Source organism: Pongo abelii, chromosome 6, assembly GCF_028885655.2.
Source record: "Pongo abelii isolate AG06213 chromosome 6, NHGRI_mPonAbe1-v2.0_pri, whole genome shotgun sequence".
Taxonomy (NCBI): domain Eukaryota; kingdom Metazoa; phylum Chordata; class Mammalia; order Primates; family Hominidae; genus Pongo; species Pongo abelii.
This window is the reverse complement of record NC_071991.2, coordinates 140,377,560-140,398,346: the sequence shown is the minus strand read 5'-3', so window position 1 is coordinate 140,398,346 and position 20,787 is coordinate 140,377,560. Positions and strand designations below refer to the sequence as shown.

General features: G+C 49.3%; 1 protein-coding gene and 1 gene segment (V, D, J or C); both read right to left on the bottom strand.

Moving 5' to 3' along the window:
- LOC100935916 (T cell receptor beta constant 1-like) overlaps positions 1-20,787 on the bottom strand; it is a 288,343-nt gene that overhangs the window by 2,391 nt on the left and 265,165 nt on the right. Inside the window, 1 exon segment of the C gene segment in view lies at positions 2,424-2,470. Within this exon segment, the coding sequence occupies positions 2,424-2,470 (47 nt within the window).
- On the bottom strand, positions 16,411-20,033 carry PRSS2 (serine protease 2). 3 transcript variants are annotated; one of them, XM_024249594.2, is made up of 6 exons: positions 19,959-20,033; positions 18,759-18,918; positions 18,365-18,406; positions 17,450-17,703; positions 16,917-17,053; positions 16,411-16,615 (listed from the first exon to the last, which is right to left on the bottom strand). In XM_024249594.2, the coding sequence occupies exons 1-6, from the start codon at positions 19,996-19,998 to the stop codon at positions 16,463-16,465; spliced, it is 786 nt and encodes a 261-aa protein (XP_024105362.2). In that variant the 5' UTR covers positions 19,999-20,033; the 3' UTR covers positions 16,411-16,462. The 3 variants fall into 3 exon arrangements, with proteins under 3 accessions (XP_024105362.2, XP_024105363.1, XP_054415899.1); XM_054559924.1 differs by having other exon boundaries at positions 16,463-16,615; positions 18,377-18,379; XM_024249595.2 differs by lacking the exon at positions 18,365-18,406.

Sequence of the window (20,787 nt, the reverse complement as noted above, 5' to 3'; positions counted from 1 at the left end):
TGATGGTCATGGGATTAACCCTTTCTTCTCTCAGAGTGTCCAGCAACCCTGCCTGGCCAGGATTGGAATCTGTCCACAGTTAAGCTTTGTGTTCTCAAAAGTAGTACAGGGTAGACCACTGAGTATGAATGAACCACAAAGTCCAAGGGCCATTTCAGTAGAAAGCTCACACTGCAGAGCTCTGGACCCTTTCACGTGCTTGACAGAGGAGAGGAAGAATTTCTGGGATTATTGGAATGAATGATTTCATCTGAAGACACATGAGGAGTGGAAGAAACCACAGTTTACCATGTCCTTTGCTTGGCTCTGTTCCAACCATGAGAGTGAGCTTTTGGTGCAGAAATGTGGCAAGTCTAGATATGGGTTCTTTATCCAAATTTGGGAAATGTTTTTGATGGGAAAATTGAGATGCAGTTTTGGAAAAAGGCAAACCCTGTGACCTAGTGATCATAAACAACAGGAATGAAAAGGATTGTCACCACAAGTTGAATCCTTTACAAAATCCTTTACAAAGGATTTTCATATAAGTTAGTCCCTTCTGTTTCTATGTCTTAGAGAGAAGGACACAGCTTAAGTTGCTTTTCAAATTGCACACCTCTCCCACCACAGCCCCTTGAACCCAGGCCTTTGAATCTGGTGATTTGTACTTTCCACTCAACATCTTGGTGTGTGTCCCCACCTACGTGAATGTCTGCCCAAGCCCCTAAACTTTGGTAGACCCTATGAGTCCCATTCCTCCACCCTTGTCTATGTCTCCATCCTAGACCTCATCCCATCCCAACCCCGCTCCACCGCCTGTCTGCTTCCTCCCCAGCATGGGGAAGGTTGTACTAGGGCTTCCTGGTGGGGCCTTTACCCTATTATTCTAGCATAGATTCTGAGGCTTAAGAAAATGGAGTCTCGGCCGGGTGCGGTGGCTCACATTTGTAATCCCAGCACTTTGGGAGGCCGAGGCGGGCGGATCACAAGGTCAGGAGTTTGAGACCAGCCTGGCGAACACAGTGAAACCCCATCTCTACTAAAAATGCAAAAAGTAGCTGGGTGTGGTGGCAGGCACCTGTAATCCCAGCTACTTGGGAGGCCAAGGGAGAATCACTCAAACCCAGGAGGCGGAGGTTGCAGTGAGCCGAGATCGTGCCACTGCACTCCAGCCTGGGCGACAGAGCTAGACACCATCTCAGTAAAAAAGAAAATAGAGTCTCCTACCCATTTTGTCTTCTTTATACCTTATCTGTTGCTAAGATAATGTCAGTTTCCAGTTGTAACACTCTCTTCAGACCTATCTCCCAAACACCTGCCAAGCACAGGCACCTCAGAGACTCCCTGCAGCTCTCCCAATGCTGTGACAGGGACTTCTGCCCTCAGGCCTCAAGAGCAGCCCTGAAACCACCCGTCTCCCCAGCCTGGTCCTGCCTGGCTCATGAACCTTCAAATTACCTCAGGAAGACATAGATGCACCTTTTAAGACTGGTAGAGAAAGAAAGAAGGAGGGAGATAAAGACATGAGCAGAGTTCTGTGCTGGAGGCTGGCAGGGGGGAGAAAACATAGAAGACAGAGCTAGTCACCAAATGGAGTCAACAATGCAGTAGTGGAGTTAGAATCAGAAGGAAAAAAATGGAGAAGATGCAATTTAAAAAAGGGAAAGTAAAACAATACATCCACTAAGAAAGTAGAGATGAGAAGAGTCCTAGAAAACAATGAAAAGAAGAGTGAAGAAACACACAGCCCTGAAGACTAAGCAAGGAGCTCTACAGCTAAGGAGCTGCAGGCAACACAGCAGAGCAACAAGCTGGAAGAGCTCCGGGGAAGGGAGGAGAGGGCACAGCGCTCCAGGTAAGAAGGGGTGACCCTGACCTCCATTCTTACACCCAATTCCCTTCCCAGCAACTGATCATTTCAGTCAAACCCAGGCACCCCTGAGTCAAGAGTGGAGCCCCCATACCTGTCACAGTGAGCCTGGTTCCATTCCCAAAGTGGAGGGGCGAATTATAGGAGCACAGCTGCAGAAGCTTAGATAAAACCCACCTGGAGATCTCCAGCCAGAGGGCAAGTCTTAGCTCCCTGACAGCAGGATGGCTGCTTTTCTCTGCCTGGACCAAAGGGATTCTGTTAGGAAAAAGGCCTAAGCATACTGTGCAGCATAAGGCACAAGAGGAAGAGGCTTAGGAGAGGCAGAGCCATGCACATAAGAGGGAGGATGAGCCGAGAAGGGAGTGAGGAGGCAGATTATGGACTGAAGACTTAGAGAAGACAAATAGAGGAGTCAACCAAGACACACCAAAGGGAAACGCAGGCACAGACACAGCTCTTACCCCACGGGGTAAAAGATTTTACTCAATCCGCCTCACCAGCACCGGGAGGAGAAGCAGAGAACTCTGCCTTCAAGGGACAATGGCCATACCACCCTGATTCTGCAACTTACCTAGGATGAAGAGTCGAGTCCCATCACCAAAATGCTGGGGCTGATTGCTACACAGTGCATCATGAGTGTGGCAAACCCCAGAGATGCTGGTGTGGGCCCTTCCTTCCAGAAGCTGCTTCCACACAGAACTCTTGGTGCCCCACCACACACTCCACTGACCCACATTTTATGAGCTTTTCTTGGCTGTGTTCTCAGTCTCTGCCCTCCCCAAGGGGTCCTCCTGGAACTCCGACCTTATGATACACTATCCCGAAAGAAGCCTTTTACATACCCAAGACAGACAGCTGGGTTCCACTGCCAAAAAACAGTTTTTCATTAGTTGCACAACATTAAAGACTAGGAGGAAAACTGCCACCTGCTGCCTTCCACTCCTGCCTCCCCAAGTCCACTTGCCAGGTCCTCTCCTGTTCCTTAGTAGATTTTTAACCCTGGTGGGTAGAGGGGTAGACAATGGTACAACCCAAAATGGCGGTGGTCAGCAGACCAATTAGGCCCCGTGTGATCCCCCAAGTTCCCTCTTCTGTGACCTTCTCCTTTCTGTGTAAGGGAGAGAAATGGCAGGACCGTGGTGGTAAGGTCAGAGGCTCTTTTATCTGTCATGGCCATGACCGGCACCCTTCAAGGAGACAGGAGATGTTCAAGGTGACCTCTTCCAAGCTGAGTCTACCCATGTCTCAGTAGGGGAACCTAACTTGGCACAGGCAGTCTACAAAATAGTGGAGAGGAGAGGGAGGCTATCCCCTCATCATCTGCCTCATAGGTCTTCCTGATAAAAATACATTTTAACCTAAGCACCAGAGACAAAGGCTCCGTCTGGATTCCAGCCCCTTTTTGCAAGTTCCCAGCTGTCCAGCCTCAACTTACTCACCTACAACAGTAAGCCGACTTCCCTCTCCAAAATATACGGTGTTTCCAGAACACAGCCTCCCAGGGCCACTTCAAAACCTCCCAGTCTCTGCTGAGCACAGCTGGGATTCAGGCAGAGATTGGGAAATCATGGAACTCTTCCCTCACAGGGACAGCAGCTCTGCTTCCAGTACTCTGTGTTCCCTTCCAGAACTTGCCCGAGACCCGGGCAGGTGACAAAAGGAGACACAGAGTGGCCTCCTATAAAATCCAGCACAGGAATATACGAAGAATCTACAGAGAACCTCTGTCAGTGAAGCAGATAGATGGAGAGGTTTCGTGGCTCATTAATTACCCACCGGGCTTTCTCTGGGCTCTCCTATCTCAGGGAACTATGAGAAGAGGCACCCTTCCCTTCCCTCTTCTGCTCCATCACCCTGAGCTCAGCTCTGACTCTGCTCAGAGCCTCTGGGAAGCCTGGGTGGATTCACCCTCACAGGGAGCCTCCCCTGAACTCAATCCCGGGACATGAGATGATGTCTCCCTTAGTCTGGCCCCAGGAGCTGGGATCTCTGTTCTCTTTGACATTTCCCAGGACAGAGTCCTCCCTCATCGCACCCCTCCTAGAGACCCCCAGCCTTACCTACAACGGTTAACCTGGTCCCCGAACCGAAGGTGTAGTCATAGTTAGCACATAAGAATACAGCCACTCTAAAAGGGACACTGTGGACCCCACTTTTCGCTATGACGGATCTGCAAAAGTACCTGAAAGATGTCTTACCTACAACTGTGAGTCTGGTGCCTTGTCAAAAGAAAGCTTCAGTGTTCACACAGTGACAGGGGTCAAGGTGAAAATCACATTCAAGGCATAGAGAGGGGAGAGGGCCCTGGCTAGGGTGGAGGACAGTGAGCTAAGAAATCTCCTCCTGTGCTTCATGGGTATTGCACAGAAGAACATTTTGACTTTTGCTTTTTAGGACCATGGACCATGGAGAACGACAGAGTCCATCCACAGGGTCCTAGGTCCCTTTCTCAAAGGATGCCCCATTCAAATGCTCCCTCTGTGAGGGTCCATCGAAATGGAAAGTACGTGGCCTGCAGAGGACGGCAGGGGCCCAGAACGTATGATTCCATCTACAGATACCCCTGACTTCTTCCCGAGTCCTCTCGAGAGGTGGTCACCTCCGATGAAACTTCCACCTGACTTTGTCTCAGTTTTGTGGGGATCGGGACCCTCCCTGAGTCCTCCACTTGCGAGGTTCCTGAGGCAGTCTTCTTATGTCTGAGCTCTCTCTGCCTGGGAAGCTTTAGTTCTCATCTGGGCCTGTCCTTGTCCACGGTCTTGGTCTGACATGTGATCAGGAGTGAGGCAGAGGCATTCTGAACCAAATTGCATTAAGACTTGTGACCCAGGAGGAAAGAAGAGGGACTCTGGGAGTTGGGACCGCCAGAGATGTTTTTGTAAAGGTTTCCCATAGAGTTGAATCATTGTGGCCCCCTGTCCCCACAATGTTACAGCTTTGTACAAAAACAGCCCCTCCCATGGGCCCGCCCCCAGAGCCTGGGAGAAACCACCAGAGCAGCTGCTCCTTTGAGGGGAGTGGAGGGTGGGTGACATCACCCCCCATTATGCAAGTTTGTGGTGGGGTATGGACCAGGCCGGGGGCTTCCTTCTGACCTCCAGGCACTGTCCTCAGGATGTTTTGAGCTCCTTAGAGTTGGGTGTTTTTGTAAGGCTGTTTGGCAAAGGGACTGGTCTTCTCTAGTACCCACCCCTCTCCAAGCTGTCGTCACGTTGGGGCACCTCCTTGTAGAGAAGCCACAGCCCCGTCACTAACCTGGCCCTGCCCTGAGGCTGTGTGTCACTCGGAGGGTTTTAAGCTATGACTTAAAATCCAGAAAAAAAAAAAAAAGACAAACTTAACTACATAATGATGACACACTTGCATGGTAAAATAAAAACAGAATCAAAATATACGTAACAATCTGGGAAAAATATTCCCAGTTCTCACCATCAGGGCTAATCTCCTCAACATACAGTGAACTCCTAAAAATCAATAAGAAAATAATCCAGCAGCCCAATAAAAATAGGCAAAGAGTAAATTGTTCAGAGAAAAATAAATCCAAATGGTACCTAACTATCAGGGGGAAAAAAAAAATCACAATAAGAAATATAAAATAAAAAAACTTCATCAACATACACTGTTTACAAATTTGACTGACAAAATTGAATTATATGCCCATCAGTAAGGGACTGGATAAACTGTGATATGTTCACACAATGGAGTAATATTCAATGCTAAAAAAGAATCAAAATATTTTATATTGCTATGGAAAATTCTCCAAGATACGTTATTAACCCGGAAAAGAGAAAGTCTCAGAATAGCATAACTAGATGCCACCTTTGTCTAACAGAGGGGGGAAAAGAAGAATTATACTTTTGTATTTACTTTATTTTGTATACATTTTGTATACAGAAACACTGTAAAGATACAACAGAAACTGACAAGAGTGATGACCTATTAAGAATGAGTGGAGTAGGCCGGGTGCGGTGGCTCACCCCTGTAATCCCAGCACTTTGGAAGGCCAAGGCAGGCGGATCGCCTGAGGCCAGGAGTTCGAGACCAGGCTGACCAACATAGCAAAACCCCATCTTCACTGAAAGTACAAAAAAAAAAAAAAAAAAATTAGCTGGGCGTGGTGGCAGGTGCCTGTAATCCCAGCTACTTGGGAGGCTGCTGAGGTAGGAGAATCACTTGAACCCAGGAGGCGGAGGTTCCAGTGAGCCAAGATCGCGCCACTGTACTCCAGCCTGGGCAACACAGTGAGACTCTGTCAAAAAAAAAAAAAAAAAAATCAAAAGAAAGAAAGAATGGGTGGCGTAGACAGAAACAGAGCGGAAGTAAAAGTTACATTTCCCAGTGTCAACGTTACTGGGTTGTTTCCATTTTAGCGTCATATAGCTCTATTGTCTACTGAAAGTCAAACTTAAGTTAACAATTTTAAAAATCAAGAAAATTTGGATTTAAATAAAATATGCTACTTTAAAAACCTACTTGTGCACTTTACAAAGTCATTTTTTTTGCCAAAGAAGTTCATGTATGAAGTTGTGTACGAAGTTATGTAGTTATGTAGTTATGAAGTTATGTAGTTATGTAGTTGTGTATGAAGTTATGTAGAATTTATGTAGAAGTTGTTTTCTTGTCCTGAATTTGCTCAGTGGGGACTTAATCACTTGGACAACTGTGAAAAATGCAGATTTCTGAGTAGTCTTCATGACCTATTGAGTTAAAATCTCCGAGACTGAGTTTACTTATTTATTTATTTAAATAAACAACCAAACAGAAAATTACCCTGGATGTTTCTGTAACAATGCCAGGCTTGGGACCCACAGCTTGTCTCCGACTAGAACAGGGCAGAGGTAAGCCATGGTGAACATCAGAGGGCAGTCTAGGACTGCCGTAAGTTTGGTGCCAGGCATGGCCCTTAGAACTTAGGGAAGAAAGAAAAAGAGGAGATGGTATATTCACGGCATTAATAGTGACGGACCTCACAACACGCTACCAAATGCCTGCATAAAAGGTTGATTGCAGCCAGGTGCAGTGGCTCACGCCTGTAATCTCAGCACTTTGGGAGGCCGAGGAGGGCGAATCATGAGGTCAGGAGTTCGAGACCATCGTGGCTAACACGGTGAAACCCCGTCTCTACTAAAAATACAAAAAAATTAGCCGGGCGTGATAGCGTGTGCCTGTAGTCCCAGCTACTCGGGAGGCTGAGGGAGGAGAATCTCTTGAACCCAGGAGGCGGAGGTTGCAGTGAGCCGAGATTGCGTCACTGCACTCCAGCCTGGGCGACAGAGTGAGACTGTCAAAAAAAAAAAAAAAAAAAGTTGATTGCTTTCATCCATTGGAATGTGTCAAAGCCTCTTCCCAGTACCTTTCCTAATTGAAATACACAGTTTATTTTGATCTATTTCTGCATGTTTTCCTGCCTTACTCCCCTCGTTTACTTATCAATAATTCATCCTCTAAGTTAGAGTCTTTTAATCACCTAGTGGGGGCCCTCATCCCGACTGGCCTTATAAATAATAATGTCACTCTGTCTTGGCATCATGGTTTTTTAAAATTCCGATGGAGTTTGTCCCAGTTTTGCCTCTCTGGACGGTATGCCCAAGCGCATATGCAGCGTTTTTTCCATAAAAGCCCGGAAGACCAGTTAGGCAGGTATCAGGTTGGGGTTATTCATCCGTAGGGGCAGCAGGGGGCAGCCTTTCCTTATCTTTTAGACCTAAGTAACTGCAATCTGAGCTCCGCCACTTGAGGGGGCGAGAAGAATGCAGCAGCTCGTGATGGCGTGAGAACGCGGAAGGGAGCAGGGTTACTCCTGCGCCTCTGTTTGGGGGGCAGGTGGGAGACCGGGAGACACGCAAAGAACATTTCACGTGTGCAATTCTTGAAAGCTTTCCATCATGTTCATTTCAACCTAATTTCCTTGTTCTCAGGTGAGGAACTGAAACCCCAAGAGGCTAAAATGAGTTGCCCAATGACCAATAAGCACCGCGCCCCCAAGACTCTTAAATTCAGGAGATGCCGCCACACCCTGCCCCTCCGTGAAACCGACCTTCTGTGGCCAGACTGCCGGGCTCCCAGCAGCCCCGTAGCGTGGCTAAACCTCTTAAACTCTGTCTCTTTATCTGTAAGCTAGGAACAGTAATAATACCTACCTCATGGGGTTGTGAGAATTGCATGCGATAGTGCGTGTCGGGGTTAATCATGTTGCCAGAAGAGTCAGTAAAAATGTTAGTGACTGAAGCCGGGCTCGGTGGCTCACGTCTGTAATCCCAGCACTTTGGGAGGCCGAGGCGGGTGGATCACCTGAGGTCAGGAGTTCGAGACCAGCCTGGCTAACATGGTGAAACCTTGTCTCTACTAAAAATACAAAAAATTAGCCGGGCGTGGTGGCGCTTGCCTGTAATCCCAGCTACTTGGGAGGCTGAGGCAGGAGAATCACTTGAACCCGGGAGGCGGAGGTTGCAGTGAGCCAAGATCGCACCATTGCACTCCAGCCTGGCGACAGAGAGAGACTCTGTCTCAAAAACAAAACAAAAACAAAAACAAACAAAAAATAGTGACTGTTGTTTTCAGAGAGATATTGTAACTGCCCAATAGGTTCACCTTGCCTGCTGTATAGACAGAACCGATTTATCAAGACAGGGGAATTGCCATAGAGAAAGTAATTCAGCCAGGGCAGGCTGTGTAGGAGACTGGAGTTTTACTATTACTCAAATCAAATCTTGCCGTCTCCCCAGGAATTTGAGGATTCGAGTTTTAGAGGATAATTTGGTGGGTTGGAGGGGAAAGCAGTGAGTCGGGAGTGCTGATCGGTGGGGTTGGAGATGAAACCCCAGCTGCTTTCTTGTGCTGAGTCGGTTCCTGAGTGAGGGCCACAAGACCAGATGAACTAGTTTATCAATCTGGGTTGTGCCAGCTGATTCATTGAGTACAGGGTCTGCAAAATATCTCAAGCACTGATCTTAGGTTTTACAATAGTGATGTTATCCCGAGGAGCAATCTGGGGAGGTTTGGAATCTTGCAGGCTCCAGCTACATGACTCCTAAACCATAATTTATAATCTTTTGGCAAATTTGTTAGTCCTATAAAGACAGTCTAGTCTCCAGGCAAAAAGGAGGTTTGTTTTGGGAAAGGACTGTTATCGTCTTTGTTTCAAACTAGAAACGAAGTTCTTCCCAAAGTTAGTTCAGCCTATGCTGGGGAAGGAATAAGGACAGCTTGGAGGTTAAAAGCAAGATGGAGGCCGGGCGCGGTTGCTCACGCCCATAATCCCAGTACTTTGGTAGGCAGAGGCAAGTGGATCATGAGGTCAGGAGTTTGAGACCAGCCTGGCCAACATGGTGAAACCCCGTCTCTACTAAAATACAAAAAATTAGCCAGGCATGGTGGTGCGCACCTGTAGTCCCAGCTACAGGGGAGGCTGAGGCAGTGGAATCACTTGAACCTGGGAGATGGAGGTAGCAGTGGGCCAAGATCGAGCCACTGCACTCCAGCCTGGCAACAGATTGAGACTCTGGCTCCAAAAAAAAAAAAAAAAAGAAAAAAACCACAAGATGGAGTTGGTTGTGTCAGATCTCTTTCACTGTCTCAGTTACAATTTTGCAATGGCAGTTTCAGTACTGGCCTAGGGATGTCATTACCATATCCAATCTCAAGTTTTCAGCGGGCATCAGAAGACCTGGAAGATATGTTAAAATGCAGGTTGCTGTCTGGGTGTGGTGGCTCACGCCTGTAATCCCAGCACCTTGGGAGGCCAAGGGGCGGGCAGATCCCTTTAGCCTAGGAGTTTGCGACCAGCCTGAGCGACACATGAGATTGCCATCTCTACAAATAATAATAATATTAGCTGGATTTGTGATGTGTGCCTGTGGTCCTAGCTACTTGGGAGGCTGAGGTGGGAGGATCACTTGAGCTTGGGAGGTCAAGGCTGCAGTGAGCAGTGATCATGCCATTGCACTTCAGCCTGGGCAACAGAGCAAGACCCTATCTCAAATAAAAAAAGATGCTGTTTCTTGGGCCCTGTCCCAGGAGATCTGACTCGGTGGGTCTGGGGTAAGGCCTAGCTTTTGTGTTTCTCCTAAATTCCCAGGTGATTTTGGTGTTGCTGGCTTAGGGACCACTCTTTGAGAACCATTCTTCTGGAAAGGTATTTCTTTTCTCAGCACATGTCCCTCCACTCCATGTTTATTCCTCCACTCACTGGGTGCTTATTACATCCTAGGCTTTGCTTAATCACTGGAGATATCGGGATATGTAAGACAAGATGTACCCGCTCGAGGAGCACACAGTCGATTGCCAGGATGGACACATCTATTGCAACTGAGCACCTGAGCGGGACTAGGACAGAGGCAAGCAGATACAGGAGGAGGACGGCTGCCTCAGACCCGACGGAGGACCCGCAGGGCCAGACCCAAGGGAGGTGGGGACAAGGAAGAATCAGGAAGACTTTTCTGAAAAGGGTGAAGGGGAGGTTAGGAAGGGCTTCCAGTCTGAGGGTGCCATAGTGTCCAGAGACAGAGACAGGAGGTGCATGGCTTGTTGGATGGGCCACCAGGGCTTCTGAGCAGGGAAGGGGACAGGGGAGGGGAGCAGTGAAGAGGCATGAGACTGGGAGTGGGGGCAGAGGTGGTGCCAGGAGAACCCTACGTTTCCCTAGGGAGCTTGGATTCTAGTTTGATCACTGTGGGAGGGTAGGGAGCAATGCCATAACCAGGAGCTCTCTGAGAGCAGTCGTCTTGCCGCATGGAATGGGACAATTGGGAGGAGCCCCTCAGGAGATGCAGGGAGGCAGGGAATGGGTGATAGTGACAGGGGGCTGGAGAAACATCAGAGGTCAGCGCTGACGGACTTGTCATCACCTCAGACCACAGTCGTAGCGGGATGTGAGGCGGGGCACAGAGAGCGTGGGCTTTGAAGCCAGGCAAATGAGGAGTCAACCCCAGACCTACCGTCTGCTGGGCTTGGGACGTGGGTAAACTAATAAGCCTCTTTGAACCTGTTTTCTTATCTGTACCGCTGGATTAATAACCACTCCCGAGGGGAGGGAAAACTAAATGGGAAAATGTCTATACATAGGAATAGTGTAAACATGTTGGCATTATTCTGTGGAGGAATAAAAGGCAGACTTCTCAAGAACACGAGGGATGGAGACCCAGGGATTTATCTTCTCCCCTGCAGACACAGGAGCCAGTTGTTGGGCAAGAGGGCGAGCAGAATCATCTCCAAGCAGGACATCAGCTTGTGGGGAGTACAGACTGGGTTAGCAGGAGCACATGTGGAGAGGGGCCTCCGAGGAAGCTGACACGGTCAGTGCTGGGGTTTCCTTGCATATGTTTGCTCTGGGTACAGAGAGGACCCTGTGTAGTCAAAGGCAGCAGTGAGGTCTTGCCAAGCATGCCAGTGTGTCACACATCAGCACATTGGGAGCCCACAGAAGTGCCAAGGCCAAGAAACCTCTTTAAGACCACTGCTCTGGAGGGTAGAGGAGGAGAGGAAGGAGAAGGAGGTGGCAGTGCTGTGATGGAGGAGCAGGAGCAGGAGGGGCTTGCAGAGGAGATGGTCCGGGCGGTGTGTGTGTGTGGGGTGGGTGGTGTTCCTGGTCCTCCAGGTGCTGCCCAGCCCCTGTCAGCCAGGGGTGAACCCCCATGGGATAAGCCTGCGTGGTACAAACAATCCAAGCTACACCTGTGACACAAAACACTGCTGTAGCTCTGGCTGGTGTGGGCCACCATCATCATCCTCCTGAGCTGCTGCTTCGTCTGCTGCCACCGCTGAGCCAAGCACTGCCTTCAGGCCAGGCAGTGGCAACAAGAAATCAACACGATCACCTGTAGGAAGCCCATGATTACTTAGCGCTGCCGTTTTATCTTCAGTTTGTTGCCAAACTATTTACCACCTTGTTATAAGGGAGTGGTTTCCCGACCTCCAACTCTTCCCCAACTGTATAGTGACTTCCAGCTATGGGATGTGGCCCTTAAGGTGGCAGTGCCCCTGGGACTCCCGGGGGGCACAGAGCATCCCCTTGTCTGGGCCTAGCAGAAGCAGCACAAGACCCCCACACATTGCTGACCCTGGGGCCTCTGACACCAGCTGACACAGCAGCCACCAAAGACCTGGGAATGGAGCCCAGTGTCACTGTGGCCAGCCTGGGGGATTTGGGCCGAGGAGCCTTCCTGTGCAAGGGTTTAGAATATACGGAGCAGCTGCTGAATGATTACAACTCTGAGCATGACAGACTATCCCCTCCCCTCCCCAGCCCCTTCCCCCCAAGCAAAGAGAAGATACCGTGTGTGCAACTGGGGCCAACATGACGATGGCCCCAAAGCATTCACCATGCTCATCAGTGATGCTCTGGATGGCCCCCTGGACGTCCATGACAGTTGCCCTGTGCAGTCACCTGGTGACAAGGAGGAAGGCCCCTGCCAGCCATGCAGGGAACGAGCTTGAGAGTCTGGGCATCCACACCTACCACGGCCCCCAGTCCCTGCTGCTGAGCACCATGGATGAACAGGACTCTCCCAACCTCTAGAGCAGCAGCTCCCAGCCAGAGCCGGCCGTGTCTGTGCCCAAGACCTTGGCAAAGCAACCAGGGCTGGTTGTCCCCCTTTGTTTTCTCTTATCTCCTGCATTTTTCTCCATCTCCAGGTACAGCTTGGGATGTGGATGCCTCTCGCCACACAAAAACACTTGGGATTCATTCCTGATACCCCAATTCATCCCAATATCCCCCCTTTTAAAGTCAGATCTCACCTACCTGTTTTGGGTCAGAGAAATGTGTGTTTTAAAATCCCCGAGGAAGGAGGCAGGGACTGAGCCCTCAGATGATTATTGGTGAAGTGGATTTATGGTTAATTTCAGTTTAAGAGAATGTTGCTGTGTCTCTGCCTAGGACAGGCAGCCCACTGTGGCCCTGGGTGATGAAGGAAGCCCACAGAGGCCCAGGGTTTGTCACCTGTGGCTGCCAGTGTCTGCAGAGCCAGAATTGAGCTAATCCCATGAAAGGATCAGCGCTGATGGGCAGTTGTATGGTAGGTTGATACGGGGCTTCTTGATCTCTCAAATTCCAGGTCACAAGATCAATGCATGCTTGAGGGGCCCCTTCCCAGCAGGCTCTGGTGGCTACAAACTGGTTCATGTGTGGAAGATCTTACCACTTTACCTTTGGTTTTTCTTTGAAAAACAAACAACGAAGACAGAGGAAACCAAGAATTCTACCAGTGGGCAGTTGATAATTCTCTTCAGGAAAAGGAATATTTGTGGCTCTTCCCCACATTGGCCTTGAAAAAGCTTGGCTGCAGAGTGGCTATTATTACAATGTCAAAACAATAGAAGATGCTGGTGGGGCTGCAGAGGAAATGGAACACCTATACACTGTTGGCCAGAGTGTAAATGAGTTCATGGAAAAATTAATGCAGAAAGCAGTTTGGAGATTTCTGAAATAATTTAAAACAGAACTACGATTCCACCCAGCAATTCCATTACTGGGCATTTACCCAAAGGAAAATAATTGTTCTGCCAAAAAGACACATGTTCTTGCACGTCCATCACAGCACTATTCACAGTAGCAAAGCCATGGAATGAACCTAGGTGGCCATCAGTGATAGACTGGATAAAGGAAATGTGGTACATATACACCATGGAATACTATGCAGCCATGAAAAGAATGAAATCATGTCCTTTGCAGCAACATGGATGGAGCTGGAGACCATAATCATAAGCAAATTAACATAAGAACGGAAAACCAAATATCACGTTCTCATGTGTAAGTGGGAGCTAAGCACTGGGTACACACGGATATAAAGATGGGAAGAGTAGACACTGCAACTACTAGAGGGAAGAGAGAAGGAGGGTGGATAGAGCTGAAAAAATACCTATTGGATACTATGGTCACTGCCTGAGTGATGAGATCATTTGTGCCCCAAACCTCAGCATCACACAATATACCCATGTAACAAACCTGCACATGTACCCCATGAATCTAAAATAAAAGTTGAAATTATTTTTTAAAAATGGGGTCTGGGCCAGGAGCGGTAGCTCATGCCTGTAATCCCAGCACTTTGGATCACTTGAGGTCAGGAGTTCAAAACCAGTCTGGCCAACATGGTGAAACCCTGTCTCTACTAAAAATACAAAAGAAAAAAAAAAATTAGCTGGGCACAGTGGCGGATGCCTGTAATTCCAGCTACTTGGGAGGCTGAATCACTTGAACCCTGGAGGCGGAGGTTGTAGTGAGCAGAGATCATGCCATGGCACTCCAGCCTGGCTGTAGTTGAGCCAGAAGGATATGTTTTGTGTGAAGGCTGAGGTGGGGGTTCTTCAGAGCCTCTATGAGCAGGAGGGCCTAAGCTGTGCCGGTGGACAGAGTTGCAGTTTTCTGCCTCTTTACCCTTTGGTCTGGACCCATAGGTTAACAGTACCAGCCTCCATCCCAAGCACACGCTCTGCAGGACTTCACATCTCACGGTTCCATGTGAGCAAATGGACTGGGAAAGCTGTGTGGCCTGAGAAAAGGCAACCCCGTGGCCTGGCTCTCACACAGTATTTTGTCTTGGATTTTGAATAAGCACTTTTTTTTGCTTCTTTTGTGTTTTCGGTGGTGGTGGTGGTGGTTTATTTTACACTGACCACTTGGAAGAATTCCCATGGTTATCTGTGATTTTCATGCCCTATTTCTGCTGGCAACCCTTCACACTGGGGTGACTCACTTTCCTGTGTAAAGAGTCAACGTGGCCCAGGTAGGAGGTGGAAGCAGCCATCTGGAAGGCCATTGGGATCCTTATGTCTGTCTCTTGGCTTCAGGTAAGCAGCTGGGCTTTGATAGGAATGATCTGAATGAAGACAGAAAACACTGGAAACTAACACTCCTTGCCCAGCCCTGTTTATATGAAGCGTTTGGTTCTCCCTTGACTCTTGAGTGATGATGATATTCAGATGAGGCATTGACATTGTAGTAAGAAAGGGAAAAAAGTGTATCTGTCTTGTCTATCAACTGGATATATATCTCCCAAAGCAGACAAACCCAAGGCTGTAAGGTGAACTAGGGTCTGCGTTTGGACTTCATAAAAACAAAATCCATGTTGAACAAAGTGATGTTTGTATGTATTGACGTTCTGGGTGACCCGTGTGTATCTGTCCATTGTGTGCAAGCCCTGAGCCCTGTTTTCCTCTGAAGATAGTGAGTGGTAGCCATCTCCTCACACAAACCACATGTCTGGAGCCCAGATGGCCCTCTCGATGTAATTGATCTTACACATTTACTGTTTACCAAACAAGTATCTGATGCATACTTGGGTGTATTCCACAGCGTGTGGACTGCAGTCCCCTGTGTTTGCCAGGAATGCTGTGCTCCATGTAGAGGTTTTCCTCTACTCCTCACTGCAATTTGCACGCTGCTCCGTGGACACTTGGAGGCCTGTGCTCTGTTCCCTGTAACTGGAAATGTGCTCTGAACTTGTCTGTCTCCCTTGGCTGCTCCTGGCCCTTGTTACCAGCTCCCAGGGGTGTCCACAACCACTTGGGACAGAAGGTGAAGGTGGAATTTCAAAGAGAAGCTTGCTTGGATCTTCAGTGACAAGCTTGGATGAGCTACGGCCCAACATGGGCCCTCTCAGAATTGCCAGGAGGAGGATTTGGCAGGTGCTGCAAGTGCCATGAAGCCTGCCTCCCTCTGCTGCATCCAGTGGGTGCAAGCCAGCCAACGTGTGGTCAGAGTGGCTGCATGGTGTCACAGCCCTCAGATCTTTCCTTCCACCTTTTTTAAAGAGTCCCAAATAACTCGCTTGAAGTGTCTCAAAGGCAAGCAAGTTTTATGAAAATGAATCCTTCCTCAGTTAATTGATCAAATGGATGAATCCCGACCCTCTCTAGTTTCTTTCCCTGGTCAGAGTGGGGAGCTGGTGTTAGCTGTGGGATTCACTGCGGTGTCCTACCCCAAAGGCAAAGAAGATGAAAATGCAGCGTGAAGAGGTGGGCTTGATTCCCAAGTCACAGTCTGGCTCCTGCTATGGCAGGTGGAACATCTCTCTAGCCTGCTCACAGAGATGGAACTAGGGAATTGAGGGAAGAGTTAGGGGGCCAGGGAGATTTATTTGAGTCTGATTTTCCAGGTGAAGGAGAAGGGAGGGCTTGGTCGAAGGTTTGGTGCTGACACATTCCTGGGAGAGGCACGTCATCACCAGCAGCATTTGTCATTATTGTTGTATTTTAGCAAGAAGATTCAGCTGGTCAAATATTTTGGGCCACCTCGAAGATGCTGACACATTTTCTGTGCTGTGATTGTTCTGAAGGCAGAGTATCTCTAACTACTCTGAGAAGCCCAAATAAAACAATAGCCCCTGCCAAAGACCACCTTTCTGAAACACACGTTTCTCTAGAAAACAGTGACCCCCTTTCTCCCAAGCTTCTTATTTTTGGATTCCACCTCTTTGTATGTGCTAATCTAGCATACCATGGAACACATTTGGGAGCTGGAGGCTCTGCTTACGTTTAAGGGGGAGAGCCCTGTCTGACCTGAGGTTGAAGGATGCTCTCCAATGTGAAGAAGTGTGAGGGAGCAGGCACAGACACAGGCAGTGAGAGCAGGGTCACTTTATTGGTATAGAGACTGCAGAGGGACCAGAGGCTTTAGCTGTTGGCAGCTATGGTGTCCTTAATCCAGTCCACATAGTTGTAGACCTTGGTGTAGACTCCAGGCCTGTTCTTCTGGGCACAGCCATAGCCCCAAGAGACAATTCCTTGGAGCTGTCCATTGGAGACCACAGGGCCACCAGAGTCACCCTGGGGAGAAGAAGGGACAAGTTGTATGAAGAGAGAGGTGGAGGAGGAATATAGCTACATTTACTCTGAATCTTAAAAGAGCCCTTTCCAGCCAGCTCTGTGGCTCCACGTCCTTCTCACGGTGGCCCATTCTCTGTTCTTCCTAAGCAGACAGCATGCAGCCCAAGGGAGCCTTCCTCACTTCACCATGTGGGCACTGCAAGGAGACTCCTCAGCCCTGCCACCTTGGGAGTTCAAATCTTTTTCCCGGGTGGGGCCTGGGTATCAGTGGGAGCCTCAGCATGGGAAGGGGTCAAATCACCTGGCAGGAATCCTTGCCTCCCTCGAGGAAGCCCACACAGAACATGTTGTTGGTAATCTTTCCAGGGTAGGAGGCTTCACACTCAGCCTGGGTCAGCACAGGAGCATCCAGGCACTGCAGCTCGTCTGGGTAGTCGGCTGTGAGGTTCACGAAGAGATCAAAGAAAGAAATGTGGGTTAGGCCAGAGAAAGAGACAATAATCTAGGATGGAACATTGAAGAAGAACACTGCCCCTGGAGAGGACTCCAAAACATAAGTCCTGGCAAGGGACTCTGGCTTTTAGTTCTCAGAATCATTGTTGAACCCCTCCCAAGAAGTGATCATATCAAGTTCTCCATTTGTCCTGTCTTTTGATTTTAGGAGCCACGTCCTTGAGACTTTGCATCTCTCTGGTGCCCAGTGCAGAGCCTGTGTGTAATGGGCACTAGAAATGTGTCTTAAGCCTGGAGGCGGGAGGATTTAAGTTAAGGGGCATGGTTTGTTCTGGAAATTGTGGGATGGAGGGAAGTAGAAGGACAAAGGGTCCCACTCACCACCAGAGCTCAGAGTGTTGCCCCAGCCGGAGATGAGGGACTCAGTGCCAGCAGCTGGAGGGGCGGTGGGCAGAGAGATGGTGGACACGCGGGCATTGATGACGGCAGGTGTGGAGAGCTTGATCAGCAGGATGTCATTGTCCAGAGTCCAGCTGTTGTATTTGGGGTGGCGGATGATCTTGGCTGCATTGATGAACTGCTCATTCCCCTCCAGAACTTCGATGTTGTGCTCTCCCAGTCTCACCTGGATGCGGCTGATGGGCAGGGCAGGCATGGTGAAGACCTTCTCCCACAGCCAGGGCACCCCTCCCACCTTCCCAAGGGTCCTCCACCTCCCTGCTCATGGACAGCTCCTGAGGCATGCGGTGGGGTGTGTGGCCATATCGCATGGGCAGGAGAGGGATGTGGGTCAGTGCAGGTGTGAGACCCAAGACCTTTCTGCTTCAGAGGTTGGTGGTAGTGGTGTAGGGAAGAGTCAAAGGGATCCCACCAGAGGCTGCTCCTCAATCTGCCTTCCCAGACTCTTTCCCATAATCTCCATGGTCACTAGCACTGTGGGCACAAGGAGCTCTTTGAAGTTTTCCCAGCATTCTTCACACCAGGCCTTTGCTAACTGTGCACAGTGCCTGCTCCTCCCTCCATTCTTGGCCTGGTGAGCACCACCCTTCTGTGTAATCTAATCCAAGGGTAGCCATAGCATTAGCATCTCCTGGGAACTTGTTAGAAATGTAAATTCTTGGTCCTTGTCCCCACCTACTGATCAGAACCTTGGGGATGGGACCCAGTGATTTGTGCCTTAACAAGCCTGCAGGGTGTTCTGATGCATACTCAGGTTTGAGTTCTTGGTGTAGGCAGCGATTCTCAGCTCTGTCTATACACTCTACAGTTATCAGAGGTAGAGTGTGAAATACTCACTGATATTCACACCCTCTTCCTGAAAATTTTGGGTTGATTCGCCTGGGATAGGACACAGGCATCAGTATTTTTAAATACTCATTCTTAGGTGGCTTTAATGTGTAGCTAACCAGCAAAAGGTACTTGCCTGCTTTTCTCACTAGCTCTGACCACCCCAAGATGATCCCTGCCTGCTTTTATGACCACAACCCTTGCTGTTTCATGGATTTGTCTTGGTGTGAGAGCTTCCTCTCTTGTGTTCACTCTGCTCTGGAGAGTCAGCTGCTGCCAACAAGTTTTCTTCTCCACTATCTCTCTCGTCCACCCTACCCAACCTCAGTACTTCCCTGGGCTGAATCCAAGCTCTCCCGGGCAGCCTGGCTGGGAGCTTTGCAGTCAGGGGCCCCACACTTACGACTTGTAGCAGTGACCTGCTGACACCACCCACTGTTCGCTGATGAGGGACCCACCGCAGAAGTGGTAGCCAGAATTCAGGGACACCTGGTAGGGGACAGAATTCTCCTCACAGGTGTAGCCCCCAACGATCTTGTCATCATCATCAAAGGGGGCAGCAGCTGGAGTGGAGACGGGAAGGGAGAAGGCAAGTCAGTAGCATGTTAAGGGTGGCGCTCCCAGCCTGTGGCTGCTTCCTGCTAATTAGAAAACCTTATCAAGCACAGTGAGGCTAGGGAAGGAGGGGAGTGCTGCCAGCCCTGGTGATCAGCACTCAAGTCTCCCAAGACTCTGTGGCTCCCAAGTCTCTGTGTCTGCAGGGCACATAGCTAGGTACCCTGTGGGGGTTCAGATCTCTCCTGGGGTCACCAGGCTGAGGACGCAAGTAATATCCTCACAATGCTTCCAGTGGAATAGGAGTTGGGATGTGGCTGACTCACGCACTGAAGGCTTCTCTCTTTTATTCACTACCTGTGTACTCCACCTGGCTATTTAAGCCCCGGATTGTCAGGCTACTTTGGCCAAGCTAGGAAAACCCTCTGGCTGTATAGACTTGGCCATGACCAGCTTCCCTCTCAGCTCAAATCTGCCCAGTGAGGGCAGAGTTGAGGGAAGCCCCAGGCTCACTTTTGCAGAACAAAGGTATATGTTATTATGGGCCAAAACAACAGCAATTCTTAACCTTGGCTGCATGCCTAGAAATGTTAAAAATCATCTGGGAAGCTTAAAAGCCCAGAACACAGGCTGCACCCCAGACAATTGAAGTGAGAATTTCTAGAATTGAGTGTCTTGCATGAGTAATTTCAACCTCCCCAGGTGCATTCGAGGTTAAGAGCAGCTATAGTCGTGCTATTGTGGTGCTGTCAGAGCCAAGCTTGAAGCCAGCTGCTTCATTTCATGGGCCAGCCCCACCTGGTCGCCCTTCCCAGCTTCTCCAACCACAGCTCGGATATGGATGAATAACAGCGGTGGGAGTGAAATCAAGGAGAAGATGGAACAAGTGAGGCTTAAAAAGAGCCCAAGGAGGATGGGAAGAAGAAATAGCAGATGGAGGAAATAGAATATCAGAGCACAGTCAAAAGAGGAGAGGTGGCAAGAATGGCAGGGCATGTGTCTGCCAGGGAAGAGGTGGTTGAGGCCTGAGGCAGGGCATGAAACTCACCAGCAGCTGCAACAAAGGTAAGGATCAGAAGTGGATTCATGGTGGTAGAGTGTGCCTGATTGGTGGTGGAGAACCCGTCTTTATACCTCCCGAGGATGGGGAGAGGAGGTGTCTGTGAGGTGAGGGTCACTGCTCCTCCCAGCACAAACACACCTGCAGCTTTCCCCTTCCTATGGTCTTGCATCAGTATGTTTGGCCACTCTGTGGGTTTGTGACTCACAGGTGATAAGGAAACTTGCCTTCTGACAGCAGAGAGGGAGACCGGCTGTTTCCTGGAAGGATGCTGATATGGGAAAGACAGGGGAAGCCAAGCCCCATATCACAGAGCTGGGCTTTCTTAGGCCAAGGAGATGAGGGTTAGAAGGAGGGAGAATGGCCTGGCTGTTTAGGAATCTTTTTTAACTATTGGGGATGTATTTAATGTACTTAAGGAAGGGCAAGCGTTGGTAGCAAGCTTGGCTTTTTAGTGTCCTGGAGCCCCCAGGAGAGGAGCAAAGTCTTATCTAAGGCTTATTCCTGTGAATATGAAGATGCTTCTCTCCAGTCACTCAGCGGGAAGGTCAAATCCAAGGCTTTGGGGAATGAGAATTCCAACATTAAGGGGTAAGGAGAAGACAGACTCAGCATTCCATAGGATGCTAGGCTTGAAGATGGCTCTCCTTCCTAACGAGGCATAGGGATGAGAAGAAGGAGGGGGCACAGGTTAGGTAGGAGCTTACTCAGTGCATCTGGAGGATGGAAAACCAATGGCGCACTCCTCCCCTTCTTCAATGTGAAGACATTTGTCTCATGTGCATCCTGTCGTAGGTTCTTTTTATGCAGCCTCATG